General features: G+C 56.5%; 1 protein-coding gene across 2 annotated transcripts in view; it reads right to left on the bottom strand.

Moving 5' to 3' along the window:
• Positions 1–2,606: 2,606 nt before the first annotated feature.
• PPP2R2C (protein phosphatase 2 regulatory subunit Bgamma) overlaps positions 2,607–13,432 on the bottom strand; it is a 128,149-nt gene continuing 117,323 nt past the window's right edge. For both annotated transcript variants that reach the window (XM_004770526.3, XM_004770527.3), the window contains exons 8-9: positions 12,785–12,876; positions 2,607–5,370 (exon numbers count right to left, since the gene is read on the bottom strand). In XM_004770526.3, coding sequence (XP_004770583.1) covers positions 5,079–5,370; positions 12,785–12,876 — 384 coding nt within the window. In that variant the 3' untranslated portion in view covers positions 2,607–5,078. The remainder of the gene's footprint in view (positions 5,371–12,784; positions 12,877–13,432) is intronic.

Below are 13,432 nucleotides of genomic sequence, written 5' to 3'. Positions count from 1 at the left end.
CTAGGTTGTTGGAATTGCTGGCCAAGGGTGGTGGCCCCACACTTTTTCCTTAATCAGCCATATTTTTCTAGATGTTTGACCATTCCAGCCTCAGTTTACTTCACGGAAGCTTAAGGCAAGCACGGGTTTCTGTCTATGGGGTCGTGGCAATGTTCCAAGTCAGCCCAGAGCTAAGTTAGGTTGAAAAGATGCTGTGGGGTCATGGATGCTGGCCCCCAATCCTCTCTCTTCAAGCCCACGCTCCCGCCAAAATCATTTGCCCTCCTGATCAGAGACTCCCTGTTGTCCTGCTTGAGGGCGGGTCTGAGCATCACCATCCCACCAGCCAACAGTTATGTGACTTGGGCTCTGAGCCACACTTCCTCATGGGTTCCTCTCTGGATTGGGGAAGATGAACAAGGAAGTGCCCAGCAGGCCCCTGATCGCAGCAGGGCTCCCCACACTGACCCCCCACCCCCATCCAGCTCTTACAGCTGCTCTGATCCCTGGACACGCATTCCCCAGGCACTTTCCAACCTGGAGGACTTCATGTTTAGGTTAAAATCAGGCTATGTGAATTTTGGCAACAGGGCTCCCTTTCAGTGAAAAGTAGCAGAAGTTCCCAATGCGGCAACTCTGGGGCAACATATAATTAAGGAATCTAGTACCAGCAGAAATCCTAGAGCTTTCTCTTGATTTTGCAGACCTCATGCCGTCGACCACCCTTTGGCATAGGGGTTTCGATGTCGGGAGAACTGGGCACTGAGGTCAAGACAAGATTGAGTCACACCCCAGCCCTAGAACCTACAACTGCACAGGACAAAAGTCTTAGACACCTGGGTTCCAGCTATGCCTTTGCTGTGTGGTCCTGGGCAAGGACCCCTCTGAGCCTCGAGTTCCTCATTTCTAGAACAGGAGCAGCAACGTTACCTACCACGTGGGTCTACTGTGGCATGAAATAATGAATGCAAAGAGCTGAACGCAGTGCCTGGCACGGAGCTGGTAGCCATCAGCGGTCACTAGCATGGTCCTTAGCTTGTGGGTGGTGGCCTTGGGCAGGTGTCCTAAATCTCCTGGGATTCAGGTAACTACTCTGGGGAATCAAGACTGTAAGGTCCACGTGTCAGCTGGGTAGTGTCCTGCCGAGGCTCCAGGGAGGAATCCACCCTGGTCCTTCGGGGCCAGCTGGACGCCCATGTTCCTGGGCCTGTGGACTGCCCCCTCCCCCATCTTCAGAGCCAGCAATGGCTGCCGGGACCTTCCTGCCACATCTGACCCTCTATCCCTGGTCTCCACTCCCCCTGAGGTTCTCTGCTGACAAGGACTCATGGGACAGATGGGTCCCACCTGATAACCTGGGGTAACCTCTCACCTCAGGGTCACATGTGCACAGCCCAGAGCTGGTGCTTAGTCAGCACTGCCTGCGGCTGGATTTGGTGGAGCTGAGGCCATGGCATCCCTGACCATCCTCTGAGCCCCTGCCATGTGCCTGGCACATTCACCATCTGAGTGTGAATCCAGACTCCACCACTCCTTGGTCCTGTGAATTTGGGGCCCAGGTCAAATCACTTCAGCTCTCTGAGCCCCAGTTCTGCATCTATAAAGTGGGTATAATAACAGGACTCCCGTCTCCCCTGCAAAAGAGATGACATGAAGCACAGACGAGTGCGTGGGCCCGACACAATAACACGTGTGAATGAGACAGTGTACGTGCAGCCCGGGGACAGCCCCACATGCAGTTTCATTATTGTGTCAGTTATCCCAACAACACTGAGGAGTGGCATTGCCCCCCAGATACATATGTGGTTCAGAGACAGCAGCCCAGTCCCAGGATGCACAGCCAGGGAGCTTTCTCCCCCAACCCAACACTGTCCAGGATCATGAAGAACTTAGCCAGTGAGTGCCCCACCGGCAGGACCTACCCAAACAGCATCTGCCTTCCTCCTGCTGCATCAGAAGCATAAAGTGCCATCTGCAAAGGGGATGGGGGAGGCCTGGGGCTCCCAGGAAGGGTGCTGAGAAACTGTGGGGGGTGGGGCACAAAGCCCCACAAATTCTTTGGCTGATCTCAGCCACTGTAGCAGGCCAGGCTGGGCCCCTCTGGATTCTAGAATCAATCAGATGCCCTATGATGTCCCGTTCCCTGGAACCCGAGGCACTTGTTGGGTGGTGCTGCTGGGGAGGAAGGGATGCTCTAGGACTTCCATAGGCCAAGCTTGAAACCCGCTCCAGCACATGCTAGCTATATGACCTCGAGTTAATTCCTTAACCTCCCTGGACCTGCATGTCCTCATCTGTACCGTACCCTCACGCTGATGTGGGCGTGAAAAAGATCAAAACAGAGTGAGAATACTGGAAATCATGGTGGGCTATGTGCACCTGCTTCAAAACAAAACCAAAAAAGGGGCAAAGCAAATGATCACTTATTGAGAATTTATGTGCCAGACATGGCTTTGCCGACACAGTCCGATTCATGCAGTTAGATCCATTTCTCCAGAGATGAAACCAGAGCTCAGAAAGGTTAAAAAATGTTTTAAGAGCTAGAGGTCGCAGAGCCTGGAGATGAACCTGTACCCACCGCCCTGGGCTTGGCCTCATTTGCAAAAAATGGCATTCTGAGTCTCGTGTTCAATGTAACATTTGTTATTTTATTTGAAAAAGCTGGTATTAACATATTTATAATTTTATTCAACAGTTGGATAATCTGAGATACCGAAGAAAACCAGAATGCACCCATGAGCTATAGAATCCAAAGTGATTAGGTCTGTCTACCTACCACCACGTACCCAACGCCACCAAGAGCTCAGTCCTTGGAGTATTAGAATAAAAACAGAACGACCCAACAACTTCACAATGACTATGTGAACGCTCATACATTCAAGAAGAGCAGAAAATTTAAACAGAGTAAGAAGCAGAGTGACTATCTTACTGGCCCGTCTCTGTGACTAGTCTTGCCCCTCCCCCACAACATGTGTCATTATTCACAACTTGCTTTGGACATCATGATTTTCAGGGATCTGAAGATATGCTTTTCCTCTAAGATCATTTTCTTTCTTTCTTTTCCTTTTTGGTTTGGTATCCAAAGTGTAAAAGAGGAGTAAAGAACCAGGAACTGTATTAAGACCTTCCTTTGAACGCAGTGTTAAGAGGCGTACTCTGTAGATAGTGTGAACTCTACAATCTGACAGTAACCTCCAGCTGCAAAGGCAAAGTCTTCTCTTAGTGTCTGAATCACAAAGGGAAATGGATTGTGCCAAATATCCGTGTAATTGTGTAAGGCCCTCAGAGCTGGATTTTGGCTTCAACGAGATTTCTATACAAGGTACCACATTCTTGAACCTCTTTACAAAGGGAGAAAAAAAGGAATCCAATCCTGTGATTGTTAATTTTAATTAGAATAGATTATGTACATATAATACTGTCCAGGTCACCTGGATTTTACAGTGATAGAGAAACAAACATTCTTCATTCATGTTGATTTGAAAAACAAAAACAAAAAACCAAAACGAAACAATGGACCCATTTCCTTGTGTAAATATCATATGGCTGGAAGTGAATGCACATGCGTTTTGTGCTTTGACACACACGACAGTATACCGCTGTCCACTGAGAAAAATCTCGGGTTGGTCTGTTTCCTGGGTTGGATTACATCTTGTAAAAAAAAAAAATGTTGGCTTCGGGCTCCACACTCTGTTCTCTGAATGCCACGCACAGCCAGTGGTTCACTGTAATCGCACACAGGGAGAATGATCGGGCAGGGTGGGCAGAGCCAGTATCCACATCTGCACAGCAGGAGCACAGCATTCTCTGTGGCCTTCAGGAAAGAGTCCTCCGAGGCCAGGTCATTAACGAAAATGTATCTTGAAATGGTCCTAACATGCAAGTTCCTCCTGGAGGCAGTTCAGTGCACCCGAACGAGGGGCTAGGGTAGAGAGATGGGTGCAGCAAGGTGCCCCCGAGGTGTCGGGGGAGTCTGAAGTCACCCCACAGAGCTTGGCACCACTGGGGTCTTCTCCGTTCTCCATGCTGCGGCTCGGGTCGCCCCGCTGGACCCTCGTCATCACCCATGTGCTCTATCAAGCCCGCCAAGATGAAGGGGTGTTTCCAGAACCTTCCACACAAGAATGCTGCTTTAACGGGAGTAGCCGACATGGTGAGTCAGAAAGCAGGCAGTGTGCATGAAGACCTGCCCAGGATTCCTGACTCAACCACTTGGTCGGAGTGTGCCTTGGACCGACTGTTCATGTTGTCAGGGCCCGCTGCCTCATGTGCAGAGCGGGAAGGACAATTCTTCACCGTTTGTCCCTGGCACCTGGCAAAGCCCAGCACTCAATGAGGGGCTGGTGTAAGTGAACGGAGTAAGTGAACAGATACCCACCTTCCAGGGTCACAGACAGAGCCTTCATGAGCTCCCAGGAGGCGCCCAGTGACCCTGATGCGGGACAGCAGAGCCCCATGGAGAGGGGACTGAATCCACGCACGCACCTAATGGGCCGAGCACCATGTCTGGCCCCTGGCCCACACTCAGCAAGGTTGGGGACATGGTGAGGAGGACAGGCACACGCACAGGTGGGTTTCACTGCCCCCCTCTCCTCTCCGGAAACGCCGGACTGGGGGTATTGAAAGACTTAAAACAATCTAAAAGAGCAGCTTGCACCTGCCAATTCTCAGCATGAATTCATGATTCAAAAAGCCAAGGGAAGACCCTCGGCTCTGAGACAGTGAAAATTGCTCCACTGATAATCAAAAGAATCCCTGGCTGGCTTGTTTGAGTCCGTCCTGTCCTCTGTCCCCAGAGCCCTGACCTGGGGCCCCCTGGCAGGGAGGGGTGTTCCCAGGGTGCCTGCTTCCCCTCAGAGTTGCTGCTGGAAGAAGTGAAGTGTGAGCCTGGAGAAATCCAAGTCCTAATCGTGGAGCAGGCAGCACATGGTTAAGGACGGGAATGAAGGGCCAGGACCCCAAGACGATGATCACGCCCATTTCAAGGTCCGTGGCTGTGAACGCTCCTGACTCCTGTTTCCAAACAGAGAGCGTGGCCAGCAGAGGCAGCCTGGCCGGGCCACTCGGTGGTCATATCTCAGACGGGGCTCTGCGCCCACCTAGTGCATCTCGGAGTTCACCTTGTCCTGGAAGATGTACAGGTTGTTGGTGGCTGCGATGGCGATGATGTTCTCGGCCGGGTGCCAGGCCGTGTGCAGGATCTTCTTGGTGAAGTCCAGGCTGTCCACACTGATGTCGTCCCGCCTGCGCTTGCCGCCCACGCACACACGCCGTGGCTTGAGCACGGCCCGGGGCTTGCTGCTCTCCCTCGACGCCTCCAGGGTCACATCCCGCTTGGTGTTCCGGTCAAACATGCGGAAGAAGTTGTTGTAGGCCCCGGTCATGATGACACTGGCAGGAGGAGGATGGGCGTCAGGTGGGGAGAACATGGAGGGGGGACACGTGCCACGTCTCCAGGGACAGACCCAGGGTCTGCAGGATCCCACCCCCCAGGGGGCAGAGATGGGTCCCAGTCCCCACCTCCCACCTTCATTCCTCGCAGGCTCCGCAGCCCAGAGTTAAGAGCCCTTGACACTCCGCCCGGACACCACGGAGAAAGTTCTCCTGTACTCTCCCTTTCCTCCAGGAGAGAGGCCTGGCCTCCCAGAGAGACGAGGCACCAGCAGAGGGAAAGCAGAGGGCAAATCAACACAGAAGCCCCACCCAACTGCAGACTCCAAGGCCGTCCCAGGGCCCCCCGGTCCCCACCTGCCACGCCCTTCACCATGGTGTCCCGGCACCCTCCTGTTCTGAGTAGCTGAGTGACTAAACGCCCTGTGCACCCTGGGCTGTGCAGGTGTTCACACACCCCCGTGTCCCGCGAGAGAATCTGACATTGGTGATCCCCTCCGTTTCTCTTCCCCCACCTCCCCCAAGGAGAGGGGGGGTCCTAGGGGTTGGCGGTCAGTCTGCACGGTGGGAGCTGGGACCGCCAGAATGCCAGCTATGGGGCCTGGGCCCAGAGAAGGGGTTTTGGGGTTTGGCCCCAAAGAGGCCCTGGAGCAGCCAGGCAGGGAGCGGGAGGCAAAGTAAGTGAGGAGGGAGGGGACTCTAGGAAATGAGGTGTCCTAGAACGTTCTTCAGCGGGTGCATACAGTTGGAATTCCTCTCTCCCTTTGGAAGCTGAGCGTGTTTCTTGGAGGTGTCACTGCTCCAAGACAGAGCTCCGTGGACCCCTAGTTAGCAAGGGTTTTGCACATATACTGTGTCTTCAGGATCACCCAAGTCAGGCGAACAACGCAGGGCAGGGAGATGCTGGAGACAGATGTTCCCCCAGACAGACCAGGAGACATTCTCATATCAGACCCCTGGGCTGTGGGAGGTCAGATGCTCATGGAGATCCGGGCAGGGGCGAGGGGGAGCAGATGATGCTGAGTCACAGGGTGAAGGTGACTCAATTCTTGTAACATGTTCCCTTCCGTGGGCGAATGTGGGGTGGCAAACAGATGCGGGGAGCATAGAACCGGGCCTCCCTCCCTGCAGCATCTCTACTGGAGCCGGGGACAGAACGCTGTGATCAGGAGTCACACTGTCCCCTCGCCTATGGGTCATATATTAGGGTCAGCCATTCTAGATGGCGGTGAGGAGAGTGCACAGTGGGGACAACCTTGCAGCCGCCTGGCTCCTGGACCTGACTGAGGGGAGTGATCGTCTCGGCAGGGATCAGGGGCTGGACGGACAACTGTCTAGTTCCTTTCTCACTGAGAGGGTGGCCCCTTGGAGTTCCAATCCTTCCCAGGAAGGATCTCGTGTTCTGGGGGCCTGGTGAATCTGGGCCATCAGTTCCCCAGAGGAAAGCAGAGGCCCTGGGTTCCCACCCACGAGCAGCTTCGGGCCTCTCCGCCCACCCCAGGAGTGCGGTCCTAATGGCCCGCACCCACGAGGCGAGGCTTTGCACCAGAGTCCACAATCTGCCATGCCAGCATTGGTATCTCCTCACCCTGCCGCCCAAACTGCTTTGTCAGACCTTGTGTTGCGAGACTGGGAGGGTGGGGTGCTTGGGGGGGCAGTGCAGATGGAAAACTTCCTCCCCAAAGCAGTTCTTCTGCAACATTCCTGGGGTGTACAGGTAGACCCAGGCGGGGGTCTCCTGGATCCCAGCAGAGGGCAGAGAGCACAGGCTGAGTGGGTGATTGAAGAAGAGCTCCATAAAGAGATTATGCACAAATGTTCTGGAAGATCCTAAGGGAACCATGAGGAAAGTGCTGAGCCCTGGGGATGGAACATTTGGAGATTTTGTTACCAGGCCTGAGGGGTGAGGGGAGAAAAGTTGACCAGAGACAGAGACTGAGGGGCAGGCGGGGGGACACCTTGTGGCGCTAACCACTGTGGGCGAGCGCCTGTGGCTGCCCGGGGTGGATGTGTCTGGTCTGAGTCCCAGGGCCTGGCCTGGCCTCACTGGAGGAGCGAATGCCAAGCCTCAGCTGCAGCCAAACAGAACCGGACCAAGTGGAGCCCCCAGGGCCTGAGTCTTGGGGAGAAGGTAGCATATGCTCTGTAAACAGCAGGGAAGGAAGGACCAGAAGCTTCTCTTGTTCATTGCCACACCTGCAAGTTCAGAAGTACCCCCCCCCCAACAGGTGCTCTAGGGGCATATGCAGATATGAGGGTCCCAGGCCTTCACAAAGACCCCTGGGGGGAGTCCTAGGAGAACAGAAGGCTGCCTAGCGCCCCCTACCCCCTGCACCTGACCCTGGGTCGTGGGGGAAGGGGACAGAAGGGCTTCTCTGCAGCTGTGCCTGGGGAAGGGGCGCGGCCAGGCCATTCTGCCTTTCGGGGAGATCTGTCACATCTCTGGAGGTGAAGGCAGGATGGGTCTACTCTCTTCTGTTGTGTAACTCTGCCTCTGAAACCTCAGTCTGGAGGGAGGGGGGACAAAGCCACTGCTTGTAGAGACAAAGAAGTGGCTTGTGGGGAGGTACAGGCCTACGCTGTGTGGGGAGAGGCCCTCCTGCTCCCACCTTCCCAAAGTAAGCCCCCCTTCTCTCTTGCACATCAGCTCATCCCAGGAAGGCCGGGTTGGCTCAGATGTCCCCCCAGGTTATGACCCATGAGCTCTCTCTCTCATGTAGCATGGATCCCCACGTGTAAGAATGTGGAGTGGGCTGGTGACTCCGTCATTGGAACCCAAGCCCACAGGTCACAGGGCTGCCCCCAGGGCTGGCAGGCGCACCAGCAAGCAGCCCCTGGGGATCCGGGCATCTGGCCACTGCAGCCGACAGGACCCTGGGCTGAGCCAGGGCATCACCCCGGTGCCCTCCCTCAGACTGTGGCTCTCAGCTGAGACCTGGCCATGGGAAGGAGAGTGTGCGCAACAAAGTCAGGGACCCAGAGCTGCTCTCCCAAGGAAAGTCACGCCCCAGGGAGCCCACTGGAGACCTAGGGACGCCAGTCGATCCAGGGGCCTCCCGGCAGCCCAGCCCGTGGAGCACCCGTGTTTGGGGCTTTCGAAGGCCCATGCTGGAGGACAGAGCAGGGGGCCGGGGACAGGTGATGTCAGCGTGGCCACCGAGGCTTGGCAAGGGGCAAGAGGGGCCACTCCACGGCCCAGTGCCAGAGTCCCAAGGCTGACAGGCATGGGGGCTGCCCCGGGGTGGTTGGCTAACTGTTGCAATAACGAGGGAACATTCAGGGACAAGGTGGCCTGCTCATTGTCAACTCCTGGCGCAGCCAAGGAGATGACAAGCCCACTGGGGAGATTCTGCACACATCTCTTGCTTTCCAGAAAAAGGGGGTATGTTTTCTTGAATGTTCCACCCAGGTGGGAACCCCCGGCCCCCATGGCCACCCCCAAGGGTATACGCGACCCAGCTCCTGTCCATTCTTAAATGCACTGACGGTCGTCTGACTCTAGCACTTCCCTCTACCTTCACCATCCACATCACCCTTGTTGCTGGCTCAGAGGGACGGCTATATCAGCCTGCTCACTTGACCCCCTGATTCTGGCCCCCAGCCCAGCCCCTAAGCCCATCATCCCCTGTACCCTCCCCAGGAACACCCAAGAGCACTTGTTCACCCTGAGACTTAACCCCTGTCCTCAACACTGAGCTATGGCCACATCAGTTGCCCTTCCTTCCCTGAGGTTTCTGCCATGCTGTTCCCTCTCCTCCAGTGCCCTTCCACCCTCTGTGGGAAAATTCCTACTGGTTTCTTGAGACTTGAGGGCACCTCCTCCAGGAGGCTATCCCCAGGCCCCTCTCCCGATGGGCCCGCACCCACTCCCCTCCTGCCCACGGATTTCCTTTGAGATTTGCTCTGGTCTGTGCCTTGCAAAAGGCACAGGACACAGGGTCCTGCCATGTAGGCAATGGGTCCCATCTCTGCAGTGTTCCTGGTGCCCTGTACTCTTGGTGGTCCCAAGACTGGAATCTGCAGATCGCGGGCTCATACCTTCCCAGACAGGAAGCAAATTAGGGACAGACTCTGCCCCGCACCCTGCAGAGGGGGAAACTCAGACCTTGGGGTCAGCAGCTGGGATGCACTCTGACCTCCTGACCCAGGACAGCAACCCATCAGGCCTGTCTGGCTCAGCAGACAAGGGCGGGGGGTGGGGACCCTCTTGTGGCCCTGCCAGATGCCCCCTTCACTCCCACAGCAGGTGTCCTCTGGTATCAGCTGTTGTCACAGGCGGGGTCCCAGGGAAGGACCGCACCTGCCAGGTAGACAGCAAATGCACAGGTAGGAAGCACTGATGAACCCAGATGCCCTTGGCCCAACGCTTTATTAGGTCATTCCTCTTTCTGTCCCTCCTCATCTCCTGCTGTGCCCAGCCCTGGGACTCAAGGGACACTCCTGAAATGCCAGCAAGAGGAGGACTTTCCTCCTCCCCCAGGGCGAGCAGCTGTAGCACCCCACCCTCATCCGGCCTCACCCTGTGACCTCCGCCCTGCTCCCGGCTGCCCTATTTGGTGGTCACTCCCAGAGCCTGCAGAGGAGAGGAGTCAGCTGTTGGCAACAGACCCACCCAGGGAGCTCATAAAACTGACAGCAGGCCTGCTTGGGGGCCCACTCAGGAGCTTGGGGCCAGGGCCCAGCTGTGGTTTCCAACACCCACGCCGGAAGGCAAGTCTGAGATCCCCATGGGGCCAAGGCCTCCCCTCTCTGGGCCCAGAGCAGCTGCTGTGGAGATGAGACTGGGGTCAGGAATGTAGCAGGGCAGCCCCAGGCACTAGGTGGTCAGGGGCTGGTGACTGGCCTCTCTGTAAAAACACGGGGTCAGAAGCCTTTCTCTCTCCATGCACTTTACTTGGGCCTACACAGTAAAGGCACACCCCCAGCCCGGTATTGTGGGTGGGGACTCGGGCCAGCCCACCAGGGTTCAAATTCTACCTCGGTTCCTAACATGCTCCCCCCACAATCTCCATGCAGATTTTTCCAACAATAATAGGGGGGTAATGAGGAACCCCAACTCCTGGTGAGCATGGGATTCTTGGTAAAACAGGGCAGTGTGGGGCCCAGGAAGCTCCAGATGGTATTTCTTGATTCTAATCATCCTCCTGGCCTGAAGCCCCAGTGGCTAGGTCTGGGACAGGACACCCCAAGCAGGGAAGCGGAAGGAAAGAGGGCATGAGGAATGGTTCCCAGGGAAGGGCCCTGCTGAAGCCCCCTCCCTCCCAGCTTCTGATCCACAGAGAAAAGGTGGAGTGACATCACTAAAGTCCCTAGCAACCCACACAGCTGGGCGGAAGAGGGAGTCCCCTCCCCACGTGCAGGGAGGAAGGGCTCTCTCATCTCAGAGCACCAGGACCCAGCATGCCGCAAACGACACCAGGACAGGATGGCCCACTCCTTAATCCAGAAGGTTCCCTTAACAGAGAAAAGCCCCTGCCCCGGATTGTGTCTATGCAGGTTGCTTCACCTCTGGGCCCCTCATTTTCTTCATCTGCATGTGGGGACGTCAGTCACCACTCTTGTCCCCAGGGCTCTTTGCACTGGGGACAGTTGAGGGACTGTGGAGCTCTGGGCTCTATGCGCCCCTGCTGGTCAAGCGGGGTATGCAATAATCGTGTCCACACGGACTGGCTCGAAAAGTGAGCATGTAACCCGAACCAAGCCGATAGGCCCCTCCAGGAGAACTTCTGGTAGGCATGGGGCGGGCTGTGGGCGGTGAGGTCAGTGCCAGGGAACTACACGGGAGCATCTTCTGAGCAGTCAGGGGAGCTGCAGGACCGGACGGGGCTAGTGTGTGAGAAGCAGGGAGGCACAGAGATGACAACAGAGAAAGCAATGGCCCCAGGGTACACCTGAGCCCTGGGGTGGCCTTGCCTGCACCTGCACAGAACGAGCTTAGGCTTGTCTGACTTCTGCAACTGGAAGACGCCTGGTTGACCCAAATCCCTTTGTCCTAGGCAGAACAGATTAAGGAGAGATTCCTGGAGGAGGCATTCAGGATGATGTGGAAAGTGGCGGCCCACACCTATGCCTTCCAGAACATTAATAGCCACTGACTAGACACCCCTAAGGCCCCGAGGGAGCAGCTCAGGATGGGCTGGGCCCCACTCACACCCCCAAGGGCACCCTATCCAACTGGGAAGGCAAATGGAGTCAAAGAGAAAACATGATAAATGCCAAGACACAGATGGAAAACTCAGGAGGCTGGGGGAGGCAGGGCAAGATGGAGAGGGCCCTGAGGGCTTCCTGGAGGAGGCAACCTTCAGTTGAGTCAGTAATCGGAGGTGACAGCCGGAGTGAGCTAGGTGCAGTGACGCCAGGATTCCAGGGTACGGGAGCAGAGCTGGTTGTGGAGGGGGAACCACTGAGGGGAGTGACAGGACCCCCAGGGGTAAAGTGCATGGTAGGAAGTGGCATGAGAGGCAAGAGAGCCTAGCTCCAGGCTCGGCACCAACCAGGACAAGCTTGGCAGCTCCTGTTGCTTGGGAGCCAGGCATCGCCTGTGCTTGAGTGCCCCCTGGTGGTCACGTGGAGGAAGGGCATGCAGTGGTCACAGTCCGTGGAGAACCCCCAGAAAACACACACACACAGCAGTGTTGGAATCCCCTCTGGCCAGCAGTATGTCCCTCTCCTGAGATTCTAATGGAGCCCGCACCCCAAGACCCATTGCCGGTGCTCACTGGGGACCCCCAATATGGCAGGGTCTGTAGCTCATGCCCTGTCCTCACTGGAGGTGTCTGGGCTTGGCCTGAGTACAGGCCTGGAGAGGGTGCAGGATGTTCCCTCTGACCCTCTAGGTCAGCCTGCTCTCAAGCCAGGGCCTCTACCCAGGTTTTCTAAGTGTTATTGATAGACCCCGTGTGACCCGTAGAGACCCCCTGGGCCGGGTGAGCCCCAGGATGCCACCAGCAACTCCAGGGGATCCCTATGCCCAGACACGGTGGCCGAGCCAGCCTGTGCACAGGTGGCTTCCTCCCGGGCCCATCCCTGTGGTTTCTGGGCCCTCCTCCCCACCCCCACCCTATGGTCTCAGCATAGGACTTCCGGTCTGCACCTGCCTTGGGCCAGGCCAACAATGGGGAATCAGAAGCTCATCTTAGGCCATTTCCCACATGGGTGGGGCTGTGAGATGTGCTCTCCACCCCAGAAAGGAACATCCCTCACCCCAGCCCCCCCGGGAAAGTGGCCATGAGGCTAGGGACCCGGGACTGACTGGAGGTGGGTGTAGTCAGGGTCCTGTGGCACCCTATCCTGTGCCCAGGAGCCCCTCAACACTTTCATTCACCAAGGCTCGTGAACGGCACATTTGCACCATGCTGGGTCAGCAGCCAAGGCCCTCCCCAGCCGCGGGGCCTCTGTCCCAGGCCCAGGGTACCTGTCGCTCCCGTTCCAGGCACATTCAAACTTGTCAAAGATGCAGTCGTTTTCATACAGGGAACAGAGCTTGCTCCGAAGGTAATCATGGACCTAGTGAGAGAAGGTGCAGGGTGAGCTGGGGTGGGGTGGGGGGGATCCTGGCCCTGCAGCCAGAAGGGTCTCCCTGAGGGTCCGGATGGCCCTTCTGACTCAGCCCCACTCACCTAGAAGGACCCACAACCTGTCACGGCCGATCCCTGAGCTGTGGCCAGAGAGGGGACAGTCACCGTGACAAAGGAAACCATACTGTAGGGACCAAATCCCGGCTCCACCCATGCCCCTGTTGTGTGATCCTCAGCAAGTGACTATACCTCTCTGAGCTTTGGTTTCTTCCTCCCTTGAGTGATAAAAGCACAAAGCTTATGGGCTGTTGTGGGATCAACCCGAGGAGACTGCCTAGTATAGGGGTCCTGTCCTCTGAGGACAGTCACCATGAGTACAAACCATGGAAGAAAGGGGAGGAGGATGCCCAAGGGCCTCTTGAACACAAGCTCAGCAGGCATCACCTGTCCTGTTTGGGGGATGAGGCACTGCCTCTCAGAGAGGGTGAGTAACTGGCCCAAAGTCACACAGCCTATAACTGGAAGACCAGGACCCTCTACCAGAG

Source organism: Mustela putorius, unplaced genomic scaffold (assembly GCF_011764305.1).
Source record: "Mustela putorius furo isolate JIRA1106 unplaced genomic scaffold, ASM1176430v1.1 tig00000083_pilon_pilon_pilon, whole genome shotgun sequence".
In the NCBI taxonomy this organism is placed as follows: Eukaryota; Metazoa; Chordata; class Mammalia; order Carnivora; family Mustelidae; genus Mustela; species Mustela putorius.
The sequence above is the reverse complement of the archived record's forward strand: the minus strand, read 5'-3'. Positions and strand labels throughout refer to the sequence as shown.